This window comes from Arvicola amphibius, chromosome 5 (assembly GCF_903992535.2).
Source record: "Arvicola amphibius chromosome 5, mArvAmp1.2, whole genome shotgun sequence".
Taxonomy (NCBI): domain Eukaryota; kingdom Metazoa; phylum Chordata; class Mammalia; order Rodentia; family Cricetidae; genus Arvicola; species Arvicola amphibius.
This window is the reverse complement of record NC_052051.1, coordinates 27,246,464-27,272,136: the sequence shown is the minus strand read 5'-3', so window position 1 is coordinate 27,272,136 and position 25,673 is coordinate 27,246,464. Positions and strand designations below refer to the sequence as shown.

Here is a 25,673-nt window from a genome sequence, read left to right as displayed (position 1 = left end):
GATTGCTCAGTGGTACAGTGCTTGATGCTCAAGTGTTAGAGCCTAAGTTTAGATCTCCAAATTCCTCATAAACGCCAGACATGGTGCAGTAAGAGTGTGTTCCCAGCACTCCTCTGTCAAGACAAGATAGAGACAAGACTTCCAAAGTCACAGGACAACAGCTCGGTGTGTACAGTGTAAAGAGTCTTGAGTCAAGCAAGGTGGAAGGGAAGGATGAGCCCCTGAGGTTGTCTTTTAACCTCCGCATGCAAACCTGATGCTTGCATGCACCTGTGCTTGCTCCTGTACTGACACACAAACACAGACACAGAGAATAAGGTGTTAAGATTTTAAGAGGAGCTTCTTGATGCCGTGAGTAGGGTTAGGGCAGAGGCTCCCACAACTCAGAATGCTGAGAATAAGGGATTTCAAGGGCTCAGTCATAGATGGGACATCTATGGCACCTCCTCTCTCCCTCTGGGTTCTGGGAACATTTCCCAGGATGATTCAGATAGAGCTGGGTAATGGGGAGGAACGCCGAGAAGTGCTGTCTTCTGGACTTGACATGGCTGCTGCACTCATCAGCTCAACAGCAGCCATGGTCAGCTGCATAAGCTAATCCTGCCCAGTTCTGGCATAGATGGGGAGTGCTCTCCAGGTCCCATCCCTTACCTGGGGTTACTGACAGCTGATAGTTACTAGAGGAGGGAGAATCATTCTGTTCTGAGCCTGTGGACACAGGTGGGCAGCGCTTGTAGGGCGCTCAGAAAGCCTTGACTGAAGTCTTGAACAAATGTGTGTTGTTAATATGGGCATAGCTTCATAAGGACCCCATAGGGTTCCCTCGAGCTCAGAGGGACGGTAAAGCTTTCCTCGGGGTGCTGGTGTGAGTGTTGGTAGTGTGTGCAGAAAATACCCACTCCAGCTTTCTCTCCAACCCATGCTTGCCTCTGAAGACTGCCCTCTTACCAGGTTAACTAATCTTGTCTCCTTGGTTGAGCTGTGTAAACTCTGCCTCCTTGTTTATCTGTACGTTATACCCCAGCTCCTGTGCAGCCAGCCATATGCTTTAACCCCACTTCTCTGTTAACTCTATCTAATAATCTTGTCAAACTTCTGGGGTGCTGAGGTTTCTCCAGCAGAACGCCCAGATCCCTTGACCCCCGCTTCCTGTCTGTGTGTGTTTGTTTATCTCATTCCCTTGCTGCCCCAGCCAAGTCCCTGAACTGTGCATGAATGCGGCAATAATTGGACTTTTAGTAGGTTAACAAACAAACAAAAGGAAATTAAGCGGAAAGGGACCAAATTAGGGAGGATTTGGGGGAAGTTGGAAGGGAGAAGTGGAAGGTGGGTCTGATCATGTTTCATTTTATACAAATACAAAATCCTCAAGATTAAAGAAAAAGTATTAACATCTTGAAAGCATCTGCCCTCTATTCACAGTGATCCACTGTCTATGACTCAGAAAAGCCCCTTGTATCCCCCTTATTCCACAATGGGCCTTCCTTATGATAGCATTTTTTAATTTGGGGCGCACCTCAATTGATGTTACCTTTGCACCCATCAGATTTTGACTCTCTTTTTCTTTGTCATTTGCCATAGAATTAGTGGTCTCTTAGGTTTTTGTGAAGGGCAGTGTCTTTCCGTGGTTCAGGGTCTAAAAAGCAGGGGAAGATGACGGTCCTCTGAGGCGCATCAGGTGTAAACATTTTCTGTCTCATGCCAACATCTGTGCCCAGTCTGGTCTCCTACCTTGACTGTTTCACCCTTCACTTCCTACACACACGGATACTTTAGATTTCTGCTTTCTGCCCCAAGGTCTTCAACCAGACATGCCCCTGTATAGATTTGCTGAAGGATGGGATCATGTTCAACGAATGCTTTAGCATGTGACTTCACAATTGTGCAAATACCACAGAGAGTAGGTACACAATCTAAACCCACTATGGTGCCACTGGGATCCACGCTGAATATGCAGTTTTTCTTAGCCAGTTCCTCCTGCCTCAGCCTCCTGTGCTGAGTTTGGTTCAGCTCATTTCTTGGAATAACTGGAATCCACCTACCTGAGCCTCAGTTGCCCCATTTGTCAAGAGAAAATGGTTCCCAAGATAATGGATGAGGTAGTCTAAAGTTCTGACTTCTAGGGCTTTCGATAGGAGTGCTTAAGTCAGAGTGAGAGAATGTCAGTGCACAGTAGGCCAGCAGCTGTGTGAGCTTCTCTCTGGACCAGGTATGCACCTGAGCTGTTCTGCTTCCTGGCTCTCAGCATTCCCTCCAAGTTCCTTTTCCTTACTCACTGCAAGTTCCTGGCGAGTTTGTTTTCACTGGGTAATTTACTCCTGGCCTCAAGGAGCATGTACTTTGTGCGGTATTTACAGTGTCCCTCGGTCTGCTGTCTCCCTGGGCCTCCTGCCACTGTAGTGCTCAGAACTGTAGTTTCTTTAGACACTGAGGCCCTCTGTGTGTCGCTGCAATGTTTCCAGCCCAAGTCTCATTTTTAGTGGTTCTGGATTCCTGCTTGGCTAAGGGGAAACTTTGCATCAGCCCAAAATTGTAACTTGTTAGGTTATTTTATTTGGCATGTCTTTTAAATAGCTACGGTAGAGAAATCAGTGATCTCCTCATTGACTGGTTTCTTGACCGGGTGTGTATCTGCATTTAGGATAACTTGTTTGGGGCAATTCTGAATCCCTTGGTGCCTTCTAGTTATTGGTGTTGACCATCACAGCAGGTCCATTCTTTAGAAGTAGAAATCCAAAATAGTAATTCTGTCCAGATTCTCTGGACTGTTTATGTACAGAGATTAAACAAAACAGTCAACAGTGTGTTGTGCCTCAGGCTCCCCATTGCATGACTGGAATTTGAGATAGGAAAGAGTAGTTATGAGAAGAGCGTGTGTATGTGAACATTCCTAGGGTTTTCTGGTGAGATTTTTTTGGTTTTCCAAGACAAGGTTTCTCTATATAACAACCCTGCCTGTCCTGGAACTCACTCTGTAGACCAGGCTGGCCTCGAACTCATAGAGATCCGCCTGTCTCTGCTTCTCAAGTGCTGGGATTAAAGGCATGCACCAACACTGCCCTGCCTGATTAGATTTTTATAGCTCATACTATTTTATTCTCTTATTTCCTTTATAGCTAACGTGAAAAAACATTACACCTGGGTTCTGGTGAAGAGAAAGCATCTTACTGGAATTGGGGTGTGAAGTGCTTGGTTGAAACTTTTTCTTAATTTGGTGAACTTTTGACATTAATGGCCTTTCCCTGTAGTTAGGGGTACTAATGCAGATTCTTGCATGCTATTAAGACTTTTCATTTGGTAGGAAATTGAAAGAAATAATGTTCCTATATATTTTGGATATGAAATCCCTATGCTTCATAGAAACGGTTTTAAAATGTTGTATTTTATGTGCACAAGTGTTTTGCCTGCATGTAGGCCTGTGCACCAGTCTTGTGCTTGGTGCTATGGAGGTCGTAAGAGGACACTGAGTCCTCTGGAACTTGAGGTACAGGTATTGTAAGCCACTGTGTGGATGCTGGGAATAGAATCTGGGTTCCTGTAAGAGCACCCAGTGTCTTAATTCCCGAAACATTTTTTAGGTACAAAAAAAAAATTCTTGATGTGTTTGTGCACTGTTGGCAGGAATGAGGAACAATTTTTTAATGTTGGTTTTGTAACTGGAGTTAGGACTCATTTAATCAGCTCTATGGCCTCATTGCCAAGACCCATATTTGTCACCACTGGAAAGGTCCAGCTACTCGAGGGACCAGCTGTTTGGGCAAGGAAAAAGATTTATGTGGGAAGTTAGTGTGTTAGCTGCTTCTCTGTCATAAGCTTTGACATAAGCTAGAGTTATCTGAAAAGAGAAATGCCTCCATGAGATCTGACTGTAAGCGTTTTCTTAATTAGTGGTTGATGGGGAGGGCCCAGCCCATTATGGACGGTGCCTTTCCTGAGCTGGTGGTCCAGGGTTCTATAAGAAAGCAGGTAGAGCAAGCCAGTAAGCAGCTCCCCTTCATGACCTCTGCATCAGCTCCTGGCTCCAAGTTCCTTCCCTAGTAGAGCTTCCGCCCTGACTTCCTTCAATGTGGAAGTGTGAGCCAAATAAACCCTTTCCTCCCAAACTTGCTTCTGGTCATGATCTCATCATGGCAATAGCAACCCTGACTAGGACAGTTATCATGGCCACCTTGCTGGCATGTTATGGGTACAAGGCCTGCAGAGGGAGTCAGGAAGGTAGGCTGCCGCAGGGTACTTAGAAACTTTGGGAGGTCTGCTATTCTGACACCAGGCAGGGCTGCTCTAAGTCATGGAGGTTCTGGCCTCTGAGAATCTAAAGAAAAGTTTCTGATAGAAAGTTCTAGAACTCACATCTTTTTGGCTCCTTTTCTCTGGATTGGCTCCAGTGCAGTTACCAAAAAGCTTCATTTTCCCATCAGGAGAAGATAACGGAAGGCTACTTCTCCCTGAAGGACAGGGGAAGCAGAGACAAGCAGCTTCCTGTAGAGGACATGGGAGGTCCGTGGAAGGCAACTTCTTCAGTAAGATAGTAAAATGTAGCTTTTCATTGTAACAGTCCGAGGAACATCTACAGCAAAGCCAGTGGGAAAACAGTGTGTGTGTGTGTGTGTGTGTGTGTGTGTGTGTGTGTGTGTGTGTGTGCACGTGTGCGTGTGTGTTGATGATAATATCAATGGTGCATGTGCATGTGTGAATGTAGAGGCCAGAGGAGGACATTGGGTGGCTGGCTCTACCTGCCATTTTATTCCCTTAGAACAGGGTTTCTCACCGAACCTGGAGCTCACTGGTGATTTGTTGATTTATCCCTAGCTAGACTGGTTGGCAGTGAACCCAAGAACCCTGGCTGTGCTTTTGGGCCACACCTAGCTTCATGTGGGTGCTGGGCACCTCAGTTCAGGTCCTTGTGTTTTGCAGAGCTAAGGCTATCACCCACCGAAGCATCTCCCCAGCCGGTGAACAGCCTTTAAGTCAACTGAAGGTTTTCCCTGCGACAACCTTGGACAAATTGCTTGCCTCTCTAGGCCTCAGTTTCTTCACCTGTCGGTTGGGAACAGTCTTGGTGACTCATGAGACTCCATGCATCAGTGCTTAGGAATGTGCCCAGGATATTCATGCTTAAGAAATGTTTTGTTTATCAAAGGTTATTTAGCAAGAGTTCCACCAAGTTTCAGTTTACTGAGGGGAATCCCAGAACCTGCATGCCGAGAGGCAAGTGTTCAGAAACTCAACCTTTAAAGTCACTTGACTAAAACAAAATGAAACCACCTGGTGAGAACGGCAAAATATGTAGAAACTTAGGTCATTTGGGGAAAAGACTGTATTTATGTTTTTCTCATCTTGTGTTTGGGACTCTTGAGAAATTAACTCCTTATTCTTGGAGTTAATTTCCTTTTTCTAGATTAAAAAAAATTTATTTTAAAGATTTATTTATTGATTATGTATAGTGTTTTGCCTACATGTATGCTGCAGATCAGAAGAGGGCACCAGATCTCATTACAGATGGTTGTAAGTCGCCATGTGGTTGCTGGGAATTGAACTCGGGACCTCTGGAAGAGCAGTCAGTGCTCTTAACCTCTGAGCCATCTCTCCAGCCCAAGAAGAGGATTCTGGTTTGGTTTGGTTTGGTTTTGCTTTGCTTTGTTTTGTTTTTTGAGACAGGGTTTCTCTGTATAGCTTTGGAGCCTGTCCTGGAACTCAGTCTTGTAGACCAGGCTGGCCTCTAAAAATTTTTTTGATGTGTGTGGGTGTTTTGCTTGCATGTGTACCTGTGAACCACTTGGTTGCAGTGCCTATGGAAGCCAGAAGAGGGCATTATATCCCCAGCACTGAGTTATAAACAGTTGTCAGCTGCCATGTGGGTGCTGGGAATTGAACCTGAGTCCTCTGGAAGGGCAGTCAGTGCTCTTAACTGCTGTGCCATCTTTCCAGCCCCAGGGCTCTTTTTTTTTTAAGATTATAATTACATCACTTCTCCCTTCCCTTTGCTCCCTCAAATCCTCCCTTGCACTTCCCCCTTGCTCTCTTTCAAATCATAACCTCTTTTGCTTTAATTACTGCTACATGTATGTGCATGTATGCATGTGTGTGCACATGCTTATGTGCATGCATGCAGCTCAGACCACTTTATCTGTTTTGAAGACTGGGTGGCTTCTCAACTTGGTGAATTTAAGTCACACCTCCTCCCTCTGTCACCCCCGTACTGCTGCTGAGCCATCAGGTGAGGTTTTAGTTTCAGACACTGGCATTCAGTTTGGAACTTCCATCTGGTCCTTTTAACATAGCTTCTTTCTCTGCCAAGATTCCCGGTGTGCATGCTTCTATGCAGAACCTTTTCCTCCGCACCGCTGTGCGGCCACAGTAGCCACAGTAGCTGAAAGCCACTTGGTTCAACCTCTGGATCTTCTGAAAAGTCCTCTGGATGTGTTTCTCCTGTTGTTTTGTTTGTTTTTGTTTTTTGTTTTGTTTGGTTGTTTGGTTGTTTGGTTTTGGTTTTAGTTTTCAGAGACAGGGTTTCTCTGTAGCTTTGGAGCCTGTCCTGGAACTAGCTCTGTAGAGCAGGCTGGCCTGGAACTCACAGAGATCCGCCTGCCTCTGCCTCCTGAGTGCTGAGATTAAAGGTATGCGCCACCACGCCTGGCTGAGAGTGGTTTTTTGTTTGCTTTTTGACTTTGCACTTCTGTGACAGACTTTGAATTACTTCTTGGTTTGTTAAATGAGCAGCACAGATGTTGTGGGTTCTCTTCGAATTTCGTGGCAAACACTGATTTTTACCATCACCGGGAAGGAGGCCCCAGCTTGAAACCGCCTGCTCACGGTTCAGGCTCATTCCAGTTTTCGTTCTTAGCAGAGTGGGGGGAGCTGCTCCCCACAGGCAAGGTTTAGGGCCATCTAAAGAGTTAGGCAAAATTCATCCACAGGATGTGAGCCTTTCCCTTCGTGGGTTGCAACATGTTAGTATTCTCCCATTTTCAGTTGCTATATTTAGCTGTTAGTCTGTTTTGAGTTATTATGAGAGAATGCTTGAGGCTGGTTTTCTTTTTTCTTTTCTTTTTTTTTTTTTTTAAGAATATAAGTTTGACTAGCTCATAGTGTTGGTGGCTATAAGTTCAACCTCAGGTGACTTTATCACTTAAACCTCTGGTGAGGGCATCCTGGTAGTGACATCACAATAGCAGGAGCCAGTGTAGAAGAGATTAACATGTTAAGACCAAAAGAGAGATTTAAAGGGACCGGGCTCACTCATAAAAGTTTACTCCCTCAGGGACCTGCTGGGGTCTCACTAGAAGTGCACTAATGTCCTTTGATGGCATAACCCTTGTGAACTGTTGTCCTTACACTAGGCCCCGCCTTTTAGTAGTTCTGCCACCTCCCAACACTGCCCTACTTCGTACAAAACTTCGGCATGTGACCTTCCGATGGGCACATTCAAACATACCCAACTGACCAAAGTCCCAGACTTTTGACTTTTTTAGTTACTAAAACTGTTTAAGCCATCTCCTCCCTCCCTTCCTCGCCCCTATTTTTAAATATTTATTTAATTTAATTTTGTGTATATGGGTGTTTTGCCTGTGTGTATGTATGTATACCACCTGTATGCCATGTTAGTTATAGTACCTCCAAGGATTTAGGATGCCATGAGATATATACAGTGGGTGCTCAGTAAATGCCCATCGGTGAGTGAATGTTTTGTATTTTGCTTCTCCTGGCCCCTTTTAAAGCTTGAGACAGGATCTGGCTGTTTTGTTCCTGCGTTCCAGTGATTTCCTCGCATCAGCTCACCAGGTAGCAAGCAGACTGCATTGGCCTCTCTGTCTAGAGCACGGCTTTCTGTGACTCATATGCACACGGTTTTGTACCTCTTCCCCGGTGGCTTACCCAAGCAAGTTACAGCGTACCACTGATCTTTTATGCTCCTGCCCAGTAGAGCATTCTCTTCATCTGAAGGTGAATTGACAGTTGTTAAGTGCTCTGTGGCCCTGGGTCATCAGGCTGGGGAGCCCTGTGGACTTGACTCACTCATATGAAAGAAGCACCCTGGATTCGACTGTCTGTGGCTCAGAGAAAATCATCGCAGATCGTCATCTCTATAGGATGAGGTTGCTGAGGTCTCTTGAGACAGATACTGCTTACTGGTAATTGCTGGAAACTAAAAATAATGCAAAACATAAGGCCCTGGAGAGTAATACAAGGCCTTGGAAACAAAACGACTTTGTAGAGCAAAACAGGAATTGTGAGCCTGTGACTTGCTTCTGGTGCATGATCTGGGGAAGAGCATAGTGAGTGGCCAGAGCCTTCTGTTCTATGAAATGGCGTCACGGCTGAATCTACATTTTACTGCTTTGTGTTGCAGCTCTTAAAACTGCATGTTCAGTATACTCAGTACCTCTGTTCACCTGCTTAGAACTGTCCCTTAACATGTTTCTAAAGCTCTCTGGGAAGCATAGAGCTAGACACATATCCTCCCCTGTGCCCTCAGCCCTCAGCAGCCAGTTACATCTGTCTTCTAGGCAAGGGGGTGGACAGTCACAGCTTCCTGAGTCCTGCTCAGGTCCTGCTGATAGCTGAGATGAGTGTTATTAACTGTTTTTGTTTTTATTCACATGGAAGGAAGGGCTGTGGATCTCTGCCTGCCTGATGAGGGAGGGCCAGAAACTCAGGTGGTAAGCTGCAAGCCTTCGCATGCCTGGTGCCCACAGAGTCCAGAAGAGGGCATTGGATCCCTTGGGACTGGCTACAGATGGTTGTGATCCACCATATGAATGCTGAGAACTGAACCCTGGTCCTCTGCAAGAGTAGCCAGTGTTCTTAACTGCTGAGCGGTATCAGTTATGGAAATCACGTTAACTATATAAAGATGTGTTACATTTGTTTCTGTTGTGGAATGTTACTTTAACTGTGTAAAGATGTGTTACATTGTTTATTCTGCATTCGTTTAATTATGTAAAGATGTGTTGCTGTTTCACTTTGCTTACCTAAGGCACCTGATTGGGTCTAATTAAAAGCTGACTGGCCAATAGATAGGCAGTAATGGGATAGTTAGGGTTGGCAGGCAGAGAGATTAAATAGGAGAAATCTAGGTTAGAGAAGAATGAGGGAGAAAGAGACAGAGATGCCTGGGGCTAGCCAGGCAGTTACCAGCCAGCAAACAGAGTGGAACACAGAGAAGGACAGGTAAACAGCCCTGAGATAAAATGTAAATGAAGAGAAAACTGGCTGGGCACCTTTAATTCCAACACTCGGGAGGCAGAAGCAGGCAGATCTCTGAGTTTGAGGTCAGCCTGGTCTACAGAGTAAGTTCCAGGTCAGGCTCCGAGGCTACACAGAGAAATCCTGTCTCAAAAAAACAAAGTTATAAGACCTAGCAAGAAACGAGCATAAGATAAGGCCAAGCATTCCTAACTAACATTAAGTCTCCATGTCATGACATGTCAGACTTTCCTTTTGGTTACCTAAAAGGAAAAGCCTGCTATACGTGTCCCCTGCTCTGCCCCCTCATTTTTGAAACAGGTTTTTTCTTTCCTTGACTCCAACTCCCAAGTGCAGGAATTACACACTCAGGACTGGTTTTCCATCAGTGTTCAGCTGTGTGAATGTGGGGACTCTCTCAGTGCCCCTGTGACTATAGCTCACTTCCAGAATCCTGTTTTTGCTTACCTTCAGGTGCTTTCTTGAGGAGGCTCTTCTTTGTATTTTGCCTTTTGTGTTTTGTCCAGTGACTATAATGATGGCTAGTACTTATGATATGGTTCAGGAGTTTCTCAATGGCTTTACCCGCTATTCCATTCCCTAAAGACTGTTCTTTCTCTGTTCACCCTATCTCCATCACATCCTAGAAATGAGTGTTCCTAGCTATGCGGGACTTTATAATATTTAATAAATAGCACATATCCCCAGCCTGAACAAAATTTGATGGTTGGCCAACAGGAGAAGCCATGAATCAGAGTTCCTGGAAAGGAGCCGTGTCTGCAGAGGCTGATTTATTAGACGCTAGTGACGTGGAAAGGCTGCAGTGTTGCAGACCCAGAGCCTGATTATAATGTATCTCGGACTGTCTTGAAGCCACTGCATAGCCATTCCTTGCCTCCCTCACTCATACCTAACATCCTGTGACTAGCAGATAAAGCATTCTGGAATGTAGTGGCTTAACAAACCCTGATCTTCCAGCAAGAAAGGGGTAGGAGTGTTGCAGGATCCAAGGCCCATTGCAGAGTTCTTCCATCTTGCCATGACCTGCCTACCTGATGTGCCCACCAATATATTTTAAAAGCGTCTTGATTCATGGCTTTGTCCTCTTACTAAAAAATTATGATGTTGCTACCTCTTTGGAATATTTGGGGAGACCCCAGTCTGTATTCCTAGGACATGATCACTCACATTGGGCTTTAGAATAAACCGTGTCTTTCATTTCTTTGAGATGAGAGCTGTTGCTTTCATCGACACCAGTCTTCATCTATGAAAGGGTCACTTTGATTGGATTACAGATCCCTGTGATTTTGAGATGTATTCAGTTTTGTGTGTGTGTGTTTCATAAAACTTTATAGGTTAGAATTTTCTTTGGCCAGGCACTGATTTATAGTGTAGAAGATTTGTGATATAATTCAAATATAAACTTAGACCTGTACCTTCATTTATGGCATCTTAAATTGTGTGTGTGTGCGCATGTGGATTATATGAAACTGAAGTGGCAGAGTGACATTTTCTCTTCAAGACTGTGTGTCTTAGTACGTTGCCAAGGCTGGTCTTGAACTTCTGGATGTAAGTGGTCCTCCCACATCTGCCTTCCAGGTAGCTATGAGCTATGGGAGTATGCTGCCATGCATGGATGATTAACCTTTGAGTTCTAACTAAGGAAGAAAATAAGGTTAAATGTAAGGTACTTCATTATACCGTGCTTTGTGATTTCCAGGAGAAATGTCACTTTCCAAGGGAATGCCTATAAATATTGAGGTCACAAAAGATGCTTTTTAAAGACATTGGAGAGAAATTTTACAGTCTTTGAAGTACGCCTCAACACCGCGTCACCCAGTTGCTTTTGTCGCAGTGGCACAGTGGGATCTCCTGGGTGTGCTGTCAGCATGTCTTTCCCTTCTCTGGGTGGGGTAGTTATGAGTGCATTTGCTTTATAAGCATCCCTTGAGTTTATAAACATACCCATCTCATGCTGGTCTCCCCCTCCCCCAGCTCTGCCTGGAAGCGGCATTCTTGCTTCGCTAAAGCCCTTGCGGTGGTCTGCCTCAGCTGCTCTGGGGAGTGTTACTTGTGAATTCCTTGCATCTTTCAAGAACTGGGCATTTGAGCCTCCCACACAAAGGAGCGTCTCCCTTAGTCTTTCTGCTCTGACCTTTCTGTCTGAAGGCAGGATTGCTGGACTCAGAAGCACCATGGATGAGGTCAGAATCATATCCTGCTCCATGTGTGTCCCTCTGAGTGACTCACCCCCCCTCACTGCCATCCTGGTGGAGAAAACCTATGGCAGGCCATGTTCCCCACCCAGGTTCCTGGGTGATACATGCCTGTGTTTGGTGTAAAAGAATAAGGAGTTACCAGACTCCAGTTCTCTAGTTCAGGCAGATGCTAGTGCTGACCTAGCCTTTTATTTTAGGCTAACTCCTGTCTCCTCTGGACTTTGGAAGAAATTATTTTGCTTTACTCTGGGAAATGACTAGTTATTATTTCTTTACTTCATTTTCCTTTTTTTTTTTTTTTTTTTTTTTTTTTTTTTTTTTTTTTTTTTTTTTTTTGAGATAGAGTCTCATTCAGCCCAGGTTGATCTCAAACTTGCTGTATAGTCTAGGATAACCTTGATCTGATCATCTGCCACCATCTGTGGAGTGCTGGGGTTACAGGCATGTGCCGCCACCATCACACCCAGTATGTATGGGCTGCTGGTGATTGAACCCCAGGCTTCATACGTGCCAAGGAAATACTCGAGACGCTGAGTCGTATCCACGACCCCTATTTTTCTTTACAATTGTCTTGAATAGTGAAGGAAATCAGAAAATGGCTTTCTGTATGTCACCCAACAGCTGTTAGAGATGCCAAAGCACAGAGGAGAGAGGACACCAATGGCAGCGCCTCAGTGTCCCCATCCCTGGCAGAGACCACTGTTGGCCCGTGCATGGCAGTGCATGACCCTGTTTAAAATGCCACTTCTCCATCCATCCCTTGCTTTAGACCACAAACGTCTTTTCCAGTAGCATTTTGAAGCCACTTAAGATTTTCACATAAATATAGGAAATGGCTTTCGGTGTAGTGGGGTTTGGAATGGAAGTCGAGACTGAGCTGCTGTGAGGAGTCCTGAGATACTCGGGACCTTGCTGGTGCAGGGCTGACTCCACTGGGTATCACTTACTGACCCAGACTCCGCTCATCCATGCTCGTCGTCCAGCAGGAGCTGTTGATCTTCACAGAGGAGCAGAGCCATCAGAGTTGCGAGAATGGCCCTTTTGTACTGTGTACATACCTGTTTTAATTCTAACACTCAGTGGAATCATTGCAAGTTCAAGGCCAGCTAGAGCCACATAGTGTAAGACCTGGTCTCAAAATGGCAAAGAAACAAACTGTAAACCAAGTAAATGAACAAAGCTCTAACAACAAACAGTGGCTCCTGGGAATTCCTCTTGTCTCCTTTTCTGCTTGCTCATCGCCCCTGTTTCTCTCCCTGGACAAACCTTGGAGAGCGGATCTTTTCAGAGCTTCATCCGCCCAAAGGGGCATTTCTAGACTTGGCTGCTTACCAGTCAGAATCAGAAGGCCTTTGCCAAATATCTTCTCCTCACGGCCCCTTGGGTTCTCTGGTAGAAGAGCCTAGGCGGCCGTGTCATCTTGCGGTGCCAGCAGGACTGGAACCCAGGCTCTGGAGTACACCTGTGCTTTTGACTCAGGGTGAAGCTCCGATGGACTCACACAGCAGAGGATGCTGTATTACTGTTCTGTCAGTTTTTGACTTGAGAGGTAAAATGGGGGAAAATGAGAAAAGGTTTATTGGAAATCACTTCCTGTGTTCTCCCTTTGCATCTGTTGGGTGGATACAGGTCCTTCCTTTCTGCAGATGCTGACTGTTCGTTCTCTGTCAGGTCAGCATTGTGTTCATTTCCACACTGCTTGTTGTATTTCCTTTGACTGTCATGGCCTCCCTTTCTAGAGGCATGCTTGCCAGCAGATGTGTATAGCAAGCTTAGCTAGAAGCTGGTAAACACCATGAGTCCTGAAACAGACCCAAATCTGGTTTTGTACATGTGGAAACAGTTTTCAGAACATGTTTGCTGTACTCAGGATTTAGTGAAGCTGTTCGGAAAGGATGACACAAACCGAGCTGCCTTGGAGTGCCTGTCATCCTGGCATTGAGGGTTATCTGCTTAGTCATTGTGCAGTGTGCACAGAGGGCAGGAGTTTCTCAGAGCCCGTGTCTGCAAAGAAGAGAAAAGAATCAGAATGCTTTCTTCTTAGCACAGAGTAACCGAGGGAAAGGAGCCATTGCTGGAGGATCCTTTGGGAGCCAGGCTTCTACTGAGCAAGTCAGTGGATGACTGTGACCAAGTGCTGAACCCGGGAGCTGCACTCAGCCTGCGTCTTATACACACAAGTGACTGCTTCTAGAGCCCTGTGTAGGATCAGGCCGCTCCCTGTCCCTGTGACCTTATGGTCACCACTCCCCTAGAGCTTCAGTGGTGACAGGGACTCAGAAGGTGTTGTCCTCAGCACAAGACAGTCAGAACTTTGGATCACAGAGGTGCCTTGGATCAGGTTTGGCTTCTTCATTTGATATGTTTGGAAGCCTAGGTCCAGAGAAATTAAGGTATTTGACTGAGGCCATATAGCTTCTCAGAGAGTGGACACACCAAAAGTATACCACTCTAGGGGTTGCAGGAAAACATCAGCCGTACTAGGCCAGGATGAAAGTTGGTGGCTGTCATCATGAGCATTGTCATGGCAGAAAGTGCATGACTGTAAGGATCATGTGCCCCCTTGAGTTAGACATTATAAGACACCTAGAGAAGACTGCTGAGCAGATCCTGGAGAAGACGTGGGGAGGGTGCCTGTGTGAGCTGCTGGGAGACCAGAGGGCGAGGGCGAGGGGCGTAGTCACCATTAGACTGAGTTGTGTCCCACCCACATTCTAAGTTGAAGCTTTAATACCCTCCATACCTCAGAATCTGGCTCTTTTAGAAACAGGGTCTTGGAGTAAGCAATTATGTAAAATGAGGTAGAACAGGAAGTACCTTGTCAGCCCTCTGGCAACACTAGAAGCATGGTTTTGCAGATCTAGTGATTCTCTACACACACTCCCTGAGTGTCCTACAGTTTCATGTAGGTTGACAGGGACTCCCTAGGGGCAGCACACTCTTGGGACAAACTGTCAGATGCCAGTTACAAACTCTAGGTTGTAAGCCGTGCTTATGACATGTTACTATACAGTTCCTCCTGACTCTGTGCCTGGGCAGCTTACAGGACTGAGACACATTTGCTTGTATTTATAGGCCTGTTATACCCACAAAGGATTTCATGTCCTATACAGAGATTCTCGTACAGTCATGCTTATTGCACTAATGTTAATAGTAGCTTAGAAATGGAATAAGCCTAGATGTCCGTCAACTCATGACTGGCTAATAAGAATGTGGTACATTTGCACAATGGAAAGAAAGATGAAATTGTGGAATCTCCAGGTAAGTGAATGGACCTAGAACAATCATATTGAATGAAGTAATTCAGGTCCTGAAGGTCAGACTTTACATGTTCTCTCTCGTATGTTAAACTGGCTTCCAACTTTTAGGTTTCTTTATTTAAACTGGAGCATCTGGAGAGAGAAAGAAGCCGTGGCAGGAAGCAGTGTCGGTAGTTCCTAGAGCTCTTGGTGAGTGGAGGCTCTAGGGTCTCATGCATAGTGTTACGGCATTGACACAAAGGGGTATCTGACTTCCTTCCCTGTTTGTATGCCTTTTGTTCTGTGTCTCATTGCTCTAGCTAAGACTACAAGCTCTGTATTACAGGGAGGGTGAGAGTGTGGACCCTCGACTTGTCCCTGATCTTGCGGGGAATGTTGTGATATTTGTTATCTGTTTAGGGTGATGTTGGCTATAGGTTTGTCATATATAGCTTTGTTTATGTTGAGGTATGTTCTCTCCAACCGTAGCCTCTCCATGACTTTTGTCATTAAGAGGTACTGGTTTTATCACAGGACGTTTCCATGTTTATTGAGATAATCATATGATTTCTGTCACTGGGTGTGTTTACACAGTAAATCACATATATAGATTCATGTGTGTTTAATACCACCTTGATCATTATGGATGGGCTTAAAGGTGATCTTGAATTGGGTTTGCATGTATTTTATTGAGGAATTGTACCTTCATTTTCAAGAGGATCAGTGTATAATTTCTTTGTCTTTTTGTTTTTCTTCTGTATTTTATCTGGTCTTGTATCAGGGTAGTACTGGCTTCATAAAAACAGTTTGACAGCATTCTCCTTTTTCTTTTTGGAATAATTTGAGTAGTATTGGTTAGTATTAGTTAGTATTAGTTCCTTGTTGAGGTTTGGTAGACTCCTGCAGTATGTCTGGTGTTGAGCTTTTAAATTTTTTGCTAGTGACTCATTCTCACTACTGGATTTTTTGAATCGTAGAAATTCCTTGTTTCAATTTGATTTGACTTCGGTGTCATATGTGTCTAGAAATGCATCCTTTTGTTTTCCATTTTGGTGGAATATGTTTTAAGGTATGACCTTGGGACTTTCTGTTATCTATTGTAGTATCTCTCTTGATTTCTAATTTTATTGAGTCTTCTCTTTGATTTAGTTGGCCAAGGATTGTGTTTTGTTCATCTTTTCAAAGAGCAAACCAGCTGTTGCATTAATTATTTGTATTGTTGTATCTGTGCTATTTGTGCTCTGATCTTATTTCTCCCTGTACACTGCTTCTGTGTCTGACTTGCTTTTCATTTTTCTAATGCCTCGTGTTGTATCACCAAGCTTTTTGTTAGATCTGATTTTTTTATGTAGACACTTAGAGCTATAAAATCCCCTCTTGGGACTCTCTTCATTGTATCCCATAAGATTTTGGATGTTGCATTTTCAACTGTGTGATAGGCAAACACATTTACACTCCTTCCCTTCTGGTTCTACTTAGGGCTCCATTCTCCTGGGTTGGTAGATTAGGGTTGGAAGCCCAAGACACCCACATGTCTAGAAAGAGGAATGGGGTTAGGCATAAAAATGCAGGATGAGAAAACCTGTCACCACGGTAATGCAGGATCCTGAGAGGGATGGTGAGTTACTGTCCAGCCTGCTCTTCAAAACAGCAGCCTGCTTCAGAGAAAGAAAGGGGGAAAGATTCTGCATTTATATCAATATGGGTAAAACAGGAGGGTAACATGCTTAGCAAAGGAAGCCACAAGAGGAGGAAAATATTGTATAGAGGCCTAAAGCGAGATGCTAAAATGATAGACTTTGGGCTAGGATGGAAATGAGCCAGTTTGTAGTGGGAACAAGCCAGAGATCTACTGTACACAGTGACTGTGGTGGATTATTGTGGATCACAGTGGTTCTTGTCACCGGGGGAAATTGTATGATGAGAAAAATGTATCATGAAATGGTGGCACTTGGTGGCTTTAATATACAATAAGATTCATTTTGGAAAGAAAAGAATGTTTGTATCACAGATACAAATGTTTTGTCCAGGTCCCTGTGTGACACTCTTGGGCACACTTCTGCAGGCACCATGTGGTCCCCAGCTCTCTGTGCACATCCTGCCTGGCTGATCTTCACCCAGAAGCACAATGCACAAAAAAAGTCACGCGGCTTTCTCTCTCTGGGTGCTCTTCTTAGGGGGTGTATGCATGGCTGTATGCTGTGGGAGTTTGTGCAGTGGATTACTCGTGTGAAGGAGGGTTCCCACAAGAAGCTGTGATGCACGGATTGACAGAGATGTGAGAGGTTGAACTGTTCAGCTCCAAAGACACGTTATCCTGGGCATGGTCAGTGCCCTCAGTAGCTGTTTATCACCCGCCTCTGTATGTGGCCTAACATCTTCCTGACTAGCAGGTAAACCCTTCACCGTGTACAGATAGACCTCTCACCTCCACCAACCAAAGGCTACCGGTGCCATCAGACAGCACCTGAGGCCTCTAGCTGGGCTTCCCCTGCCTTCTTGTAACTCCCTCCCTGATGTTTCCACCAGTGTATTTAGAAAGTGTCAGATTTGTTCATTGTGAGTAGCCATCGTTTAGGGTGTCAAGTGTGAGATCCTATTTAACTATTTCTGCTAAAGAAAATAGTCATAAAACAGTATTATACAAGCTTAAAACCTAAAATGGTTAGATTGCTAACAATTGTGTTTTAGAGAATGCCTTTGGGGAAGTTTTTTTCCTAAGCATTGAATAAAAGAACCAGCCACAGTTAGCATCATTCTGCAGAAGAGGTACACCAAAATCCGCCAGCTATTTAGACAGCTTCTGCCATTGAAGTAAAATTCAGGATCTTTAGGATAATATGACTATAACACTGATAATAGAAAAATGAAGGTCCCTTACAATTGTAGAGAAGAGCAACAGTCCTTGCAAAAAGGTAATGTGGAAGTGTACCTTGCGTATATAATAACTAAATGCTGATTCAGCTAAGGCAAATAGATTAAAGACCAGGGTTTTATAAAGGAAAATTGATCACTTTGTGTAGACATGCGCCTTAACCCCAGCACTAGGAAGGCAAAAGCAGGTGCATTTATGTGAGTTCAGGGGCAAGCTCATCTATATCCCAGTCTAGCCAGGGATGCCAAGAGGATATGAGGGGGGGGGGGCAGGCCTTGGAGCCACCAGAGGAAAAAGATGCAAGCTACTAGTTAAAACCTTGCCACAAACCTCATGGTAAAATATAAATAATAAAAATGGATTTTAATAAGATATAAGAGCCAGCTAGCAATATGCTTAAATGATTAGCCAAACAGTGATTTAAATATTACAGTTTCTATGTGGTTATTTTAAGTCTGGGCAGCATGGAACTAACAAGCGGCCTCTTAAAACATTAACCAAGACACATGGCCGCCCTGTGTTTTCTTTATCATCTTTATTATCATTGATGGACACTTCGATTGATTCTCCTCTTGGACATTTTGTGGTTAATGCCGTGATGAATGTGGAAGTCCAGATACCTCTTCTAGACCCTTCTTCCAGTTCTTTGGACTGTATACCCAGAAAAGGCATTGCTGGCTATAGAATAACTCTGCTTTTTTGTGGCATCTCTCTGTGGTGGTTTCCATAGCAGCCACACCAGTTTTCATTACTACCCATCCATCACTCTTCACCCAGAACATCAGCAGCTACTTCTGTGGCTGTACACCTCTCCTAGAAAGTAGAAGTTCAAGTTCACTGTCCACTCCAAGGTTCCTGACAGCCTGTGGCCAGGAGGGAGATATTCAGCTTCATCTTGACACGGCCAGCCGCCTAGGAGGTCTCATGAGAAGGAGCTGGCTTTAAAGTGTTAGTCCTCCCGCCCCAGCCTCCCCAGCATCCAGGATTACTTCGTCTTTTTTATTGGAGTTTCTCTTGTTATATGCCCTTTTATTTAGTTAAATTTAGGGTGGAGTTTGCAAATTTAATTCTTAGGTAGGTATTTTTATGTATAAAGGAGAGACCTTGTGTTTATAAAGTAAAAGGAAAGTGTGTGTGTGTGTGTGTGTGTGTGTGTGTGTGTTGAAAAATGGTCTTTGCTCTCCAAAATATTGCTAACAATTTTTCTAGGTATTGGAATCGTGAATGGCTTGAGCTCCTTTTGTGCTTATCTCTTTTCTCCTCCTTACCTCCTCCTCTGCCTTCTTCTTTCCTCTCTCCCTCACTCCATTCTCCCTTTCTCTTTTATTTCTTGAAGATAAGATATTGCTATGTTACCCAGGCTGACCTCAGACTCCGGAGATCAAGCAGTCCTCTGCTTCAACCCCATATAGGTTGGTAGGCACAAGCCATAGTACTAGACTTTATCAGTTTTCTGGATATTCTACAGTTTTTCTAAAAAAACAAACAAACAAATAAACAAAAAACACAAGAACAAAACCCCTTTTCTTGTAACTGCTGGCCAATGAATGACTTGGACCCCTGTCATAGACACTAGCATCTACTGCAAAAAGAAGCTGATTCTTTCAGTTGCACTTGACCCCAAAAGGGCTCCTGATGCCTTTGGACACAGTAGCTCTGGGACCTGCTTTTGTCCAACATGTAGGCATGAGAGGAATGGGGCCAAGAAGCCTATCCTGACAATATACTTTTCTCCCTCGTGACCAGCCTGCTATGGGATGGACAACGAAGAAGAGAACCACTATGTCTCACAGCTCAGGGACGTCTACCACAGCTGCGATACCACAGGGACCGGGTTTCTGGACCAAGAAGAGCTGACCCAGCTCTGCACTAAGCTTGGCCTGGAAGAGCAGCTGCCAGCACTTCTTCAGATTCTTCTTGGAAATGACCGCTTGGCCAGGGTGAGTGCGGGCTCGTCCTGAGAAAGAGTGCAGAGCTGTGCCACTGACATGGGCACCATAGAAAGATAACTGTGAAAGGAAAGCCACCCGCAATGAACCAGGGCTGTTCCGGGGATTGTAGAAAGAACCTGAGGGAATGTAAGCAGCCACGTCGACCATGTGTAGGTGAGCCACCACACCCGGCTGGTGTTCTCTAATTGTGTTGTTTGCTTTGGTTTTGTAAAGTGGTTTATTTAGTGGTGGTATGTGGTTCACATTTACCTTCTGTCTTAGAGGCTTTTAGTGAAAATGATTTAAGTACATATTTGGAAAGTGAAGTCAATGTTCTCACTACAGAAGGCAATGGTCAGAAGTCTTTTGAGACAAAAAGACTCAGGGTTGTTTTGCTTGTTTGTTTTGTCCATCAAATTAAATATGAATCTGTGGAAAGTAACGGTGTCCTCTCCTTACCCAAATTCCTGCAGGTCAACTTCGAGGAATTTAAGGAAGGTTTTGTGGCCGTGCTATCCTCTGGCTCTGGTATAGGACCCTCTGATGAAGAAGGTAGTTCCTCGGAGTCAGGTAAGAGGATTTCCTCTAAGTGCTTGAGTTTCTTTCCTGTGTTTATCTGTGGTCTTTGAGAGCATAGCTTCACTATTCTGAAGTCTAGCCTGTCTCTGTGTCACCGTCAAATCGTGTGGACTTGAGCAAAATACCTGGAACTTCCTCTTCTATGAATGTCATAGGCTGTAACGTGCATTCCTGGTAGGGGCCACTGACAAGCGAGCTGAGGGCTGCGGAGCTGGGAGAGGTGGATCCCCAGGGCTCTGCGGTACAAAGCGCGTAGCCTGACCTTCTGTTCTGGACTATAGAGTCTACAGTCATAGCCGGTGGTGTTACAGTGTGCTAACACGGCTAACAGGAATCCCATTGTGGAAATACTTGTGGAGCAGGAACATACTAATAAGTACTACTGCATCGTGGCAGGAAGCTACCAGGCCCGAGGTCTTGGTCGTGAGGTCCAAGAACAGTGGGCCTGGTGGGACGGAGCTGGAGGCAGGTGGACAGCGATGATTTCAGGGCTCACTGGAAACAAGTATCCCCTCTGGAATGCTGAATGGCCATGTAGCAGGTTAAAGGACCCTGGTCAGGAACAGAGGCATGGAGATGAGTAACAGTGTTAAGTCGCACCAAGCGTCCTCTAGGTGCGAGGCCTGAGCGTCACGTGTATTTTATATCGATTTCTTCCCTCTTAGAAATTCCATGGTCCCCTCATAGCCACAGTTGAACCGAGAAGACATTTATCCCTGACCTGTCGTTAGTACCTGGTGACTTGGGTTTGTGTCCCTGCTGTCCACCATCCCTGAGCCCTGTGCACACAGTGTCAGGACACTGTGCTTCTTGCTCTGAATGACATCATCAGCCCCTTCGTCACTTCCTCTCTGATCACTGAGGCTCCGGGCACAGGACCCTGGGGTCTGTGTCAGCCCCACACTGCATACACAAGTGTTTGTCTTATACCTTTCTCTCCAAACATGTGAAGAGGGCTTGTAGTCTTTCCTGATCCAGAGTTTGGATGGTAATTGGGATATCAGAATGTCACTTTGGAAAGTGAGACCCAGCCCCTATGTTGGACCAAAGATAAAAGGTACCCTACTTCCTGCCATGTGACCTCCTGCCATGTGACACTTCACAGCTTGAAACTCTTTGGAGCAAGCCCTGTCTTCCCCAAGAAGAGAGCCGCTTTGATTTGCATTTCTTCTCCCCAGTACCAGTTCTTTTTCTTCCTTTTGATAGAATTTGACAAGTTTTTCTCAACGAAGCAGCTCCATGCCTTTCCTGAAACGCTGCCCATCTGTGTTGTGTGACCTCTAGATTAGTGGGGTTACTCACAGGAGCATGGATGATTCCCCTACGAGCCAATTTCCCCAAGCTGCTGCTTAGGGCTGATATAACCTTGAGCTTCAAGTCTTGTGAACCTTGTACCTCCCTGAGCTTCCTCAGTCTGATAAGTTTCTTGAGCTTTGCCAGTCTTGTGAGCCTCCCTCCTCCCTGGAGGAAGGAATGTTTCAACTTGGAGGAACTAGCTATGCAGCAGTCCAGAAACGTCTGCCTGCTACCAGGACTGACCTTGTGTCTGCCCTACCTTCCCCTCTCCAGGCTGAGTCTGGTCCAGTCTTTTTCATAGTTCTCTGACTTTCTTGTCTCCTGTGCCTCACGCCTGACTGTCCCTCTATCGTCTGACTCTCCGCTTACCTTTTTGGTTCCAGTTGCACCGTCTTCATCCTGATTTCCAGTTTTCTCTCCCAGTGCCCACCTCCTTGCCATTAGAATGTATTTATGTGGCCAAATGCCTAGATTAGGAAGAGCCACCCTGTACTTCTGTTCCCCATTTCTTTTGTTAAAGGCCATTGGTGATCATGTAACTAAATGCACTTGACTTTCCAACTCTGTTGTACTTTCTCCATAGTCTGTACTCTTAGTAGTGGCACAAAGGTATCCAGAGTTCTGGCCAGACAGTGAGGCTTCTGCAGGATCTTATGGGATGCACATCGAGTTGATGTTGGAATGGACTGGTGGAATATGCTGGATCCGAGTGACTTGCTCTGCTCCCACCTCATGGGAGAGCGCCTGTGCGGCTGTAGGCGCAGGACACTGCCCAGTCATTGTTACCATTGCTCTGCCGTTGCTGCTGCTGTGCTGAAGAGCCCAATGGTACCCTTTCCTGAGTAGTGCTTCTGCCCGTGGAGGGTGAGTTCTCCTTGGGCTGCTTGGGTGAGATCCGTAGGACTGTTGCAAGAGGAGCAGGTGTCTTCTTCCATGGTTCCCGGCTGTGAGGGAAGTGCACCCGTCTGCAGATAATGATGGAGAGTCACTGCAGTGTTAGGTCTGTGTGGGGCCTGACTATGGACAACAGAGATATAAACGGGGCCGTCGGACACGAGGAAGCCATGAGGAAGAGAAGCATAGCAAGTTGCACCGTTTTCAGATGTGCCTGACAAACTCGAGGGTAGGGCTGTAGCCATGGCCTGGAGTCTCTTCTGTGGCAGGCCTCCTGGTGGCCTTAGGTTGCCCAGGTGTCGTGTGCTTTCCACAGCACACGATGGGGTTCCGTCTTAGTTCTACCAGAAGGTGCTTCCCCAAAGGACAGGAAGGAGAACTATACCCAGCCACACCTTGCCTACAAATGAAAGCCAGTCAATGATGAGAGGCTTTGTTCTGTGATTGCTCCTTCTTGAGAGCCAAGTAACCAGATTTCTTAAGGGAAAACAAGAGTAGCTCCATAGGGTGGAGGAGGTCCCAAGGGAAGGAAACTGCAGATAGATGTTGTAGGGGCTTTTAGTAGGATTTATGGCAGAAACTGGACAAGGACTGAGGTAGTTTCAATTGAGATATTTAATGCTTTTAACATATCACCTGGGGAGATGACCATGCCCCACTCTCTCAGATAGGAGGGTGGTCACTTGTTAGCTGTTAACCTTGACTTCTGCTGGCTGCTAGCCCTGGCCGAAACTCTGACTATTGACCTTGCAAGTGTTGCTGCTCTCTAGCCTTGGTTGGCATGTTGCTGGCTGCCAACTAAACTGTACTGCCTTTGTTCTTCTGTTTACGTGACTAAAAGATCTTTAGTGGGGCTTAAAGACACTGAGACAGAAGATATTGAAGTTCATTAAAAGAGTTATTGACACCACAGATAGACAATAGCATTGCAGGGCCTCTGAATGGAGTTTAGGCTCCAGGACCAGAAAGAGCATGCGTGGACTCTGAAACAGTATCCACAGCCCTCAAAGAAGTGTGAGTGACATGCCTAAGTTTTACCTTGTGTCCCCCCTCTCCTCCCAACCCCCCGCTTTTTTTATTCTCTCTGCCTGTGGGGAGTTGACTCTGGGCTCAGGTCATTTTCTCACATATTCTTTTGATTTCTTTCTGTGGGATGGATATTTTTCCTTCCTATCAACATGCCCCGTGACTTCTGTCCCTTCAAGGACCCTGTCTAGCCTGCCAATGTCTATTGTATTAGAGCAGTTATTAGCGACACTCAATGGTGACTGTCTGGTGTCCTGAAGAAACAAACCCTGTGTGTGTTCAGACACCTTGAACGCTACACTGTCGCTTCACGTTCAGCAGATCCAGAGCGGAACTCAGCATTGGCCCCACTAAACCTTGTTCCTCATCCCCAGTTACCGTGTGTCTTCAGGTCATCCAGATTCCTCAGATGGCCGAAGGGCCGACAGGTAGTGACCGTCAGCACAGAGGAAAGAGTCCAGATGTTTCTTGGTCTTATGAAGCTGCCCTCTGTTTGATAAAACCTGAATAATGTGTGCTGTGAAGGGCTTCTCAACATCCTAGCCAGGCCTGGCCTCAGTGGGTTCATCCAGGTCTCCTTAGGGGCCTCCTTCAGAATCCTGATCTTGAATTCTCCTGAATCCACATCCCATGACTGCTTCTCTTGTTGCCCTCCCTGCGCTCTCTTCTCCACGTGTGCTCAGTTAGGCTTGTGTAGATGTGCCCACTGGATGAAGAAAGAAGGAGTCACCAGAAAGTGTAAGGTTTGGAGTATTCCCTTCAGTCTGGAGACTGTAGTCCATGCTGCTTCTGCTGTGGGCCTTCAGACTGCACAGGACTGCAGAGTTGGTCTTGTTCTGTTGCCCATGCCTGCCTGTAGAGCTCTTCCAGCCCCAAGGACTTGAGATCCTAAAGCAACCTAGCAAGAGTGGAGATTTTCTAGAGAGACACATGTGCCCCTCACTGGGCTGTCATGACCTTTGGAACAAGGTGCTAAGGGAATTGGGACTTCCCCCGGAAATCTCATACTGAGGGAAGGAAGTTGCTGAATCCTGGTATGAGTTGTGTGTGGAGGGGTCTTGTCTCTAGGAAAGCAGAAGGAGTTCACACAGTGCTGGCAGGTTTTCAGACTGCCTTGCAGGAGAGACTTGAGTCAAGACAGTGATGGATCACAGATAGGCAGAACCATACCTTGATCAGGGTGCCGAATTATGCATATCTCTTGCCTTAAACCGTAACCTCAAGGCAGGACCCTGCAGATAGACTCAAGGGGGTTATATACTGGGTCTCTTTATCCCTTTCTTAATGTGACCACATTGAGTACACCTACTTTTATTGTTAATTTGGCTCTTCTAATTGACTTACTGCGATGGTGGCTGAGCCTGGCTTGTTGGAGCACAGTCTGTGGCCCTGAGTCTAGTACACTAAGGAAGGAGTTCTGGAAAAATACCCTGAGTTCTCTAGCTACATGTTCTTAGACTGTTGGTGTTTTCCTAAAATATGCTTGAGAGAAAGAAAAGAGCACCCGGTGTTTAGCAGGAGTCTTCCGTGCCCAAGCTGGCTTTCCGGTTTTGCTTCAAGTAATAGGACAGCCGGTGTCCTTGCGTCCCCAGGCTAATGTGCTCGACAGTGTGCCTGTGAGCCATACTGGTGCTCTGACCTGTAGCTTCTAAGAAAGGGTCGTGTTGGCATGCAGGCCCTGCAGCCTGCTTCACAGCCATCCTCTCTGCCCCGTCTCCTTTTCTCTTTCCAGCTATTTCCTGTGCTGTCCCTCCAAAGTACATGAGTGGCTCTAAGTGGTATGGCCGTCGGAGCCAACCTGAGCTTTGTGACTCTGCCACTGCAACCAAATATGGATCAGAACAGCAGCAGGCCAAGGGTAGTGTGAAGTCACCTCTGAGGCGTTCTGCATCCCTAGAGAGTGTGGAGGTGAGTCAGCCCACCTTCCCCACCCAGACTGTCCAGTAGCATTAGGGACATAATTGTCAGTTTGTCACTGTACACATGGTCCTGGAGGATGCAGGCAGGGGACCAAGTTCCTGGTCCTTGAGATGTCAGCAGCCTGGGTATGCGTGGCAGCTGAGCTTCATTTGAAACTCTCTTCTCTGGGGCAGCCATGGTACCCAGGCCACCGCCCTTCAGACTTGGAGCAGTGGGAGCTTTGTGATGACCTTTACTTCTCTTTCGTGGCTCACCAGCCACTCCTTCCTCTCACTGTGGGAAGTTCAAGTTAGGACTTCCCGACCGAGGAACATTACATGCCAAAGAATGGAAAAAAAAAGCCTTTGGTGAGCCTCCAGGTTAGGAATGAATGTGGGAGTTTGGAATCCATAGTGCTGTCTGCCTCAGATATACCAGAGTCCACACATCTGTAGTCTGGCATGGTGCCGGCAGGTGCCTCCTAGATGTGGGAGCTGACACTTCCCCTGCCCTTGAGCCTTTTGCTGCT

The 25,673-nt window shown here is 45.8% G+C and overlaps 1 protein-coding gene across 2 annotated transcripts in view; it reads left to right on the top strand.

Annotated features, from left to right (window-relative positions):
- Ninl (ninein like) overlaps positions 1-25,673 on the top strand; it is a 67,301-nt gene that overhangs the window by 5,868 nt on the left and 35,760 nt on the right. The window contains exons 2-4 of one of the 2 annotated variants that reach the window (XM_038330373.1): positions 19,266-19,459; positions 19,924-20,020; positions 24,978-25,153. In XM_038330373.1, coding sequence (XP_038186301.1) covers positions 19,277-19,459; positions 19,924-20,020; positions 24,978-25,153 — 456 coding nt within the window. In that variant the 5' untranslated portion in view covers positions 19,266-19,276. Of the gene's footprint in view, positions 1-19,265; positions 19,460-19,923; positions 20,021-24,977; positions 25,154-25,673 lie in introns of those variants that run through there. The other variant, XM_038330374.1, reaches the window with a different exon arrangement.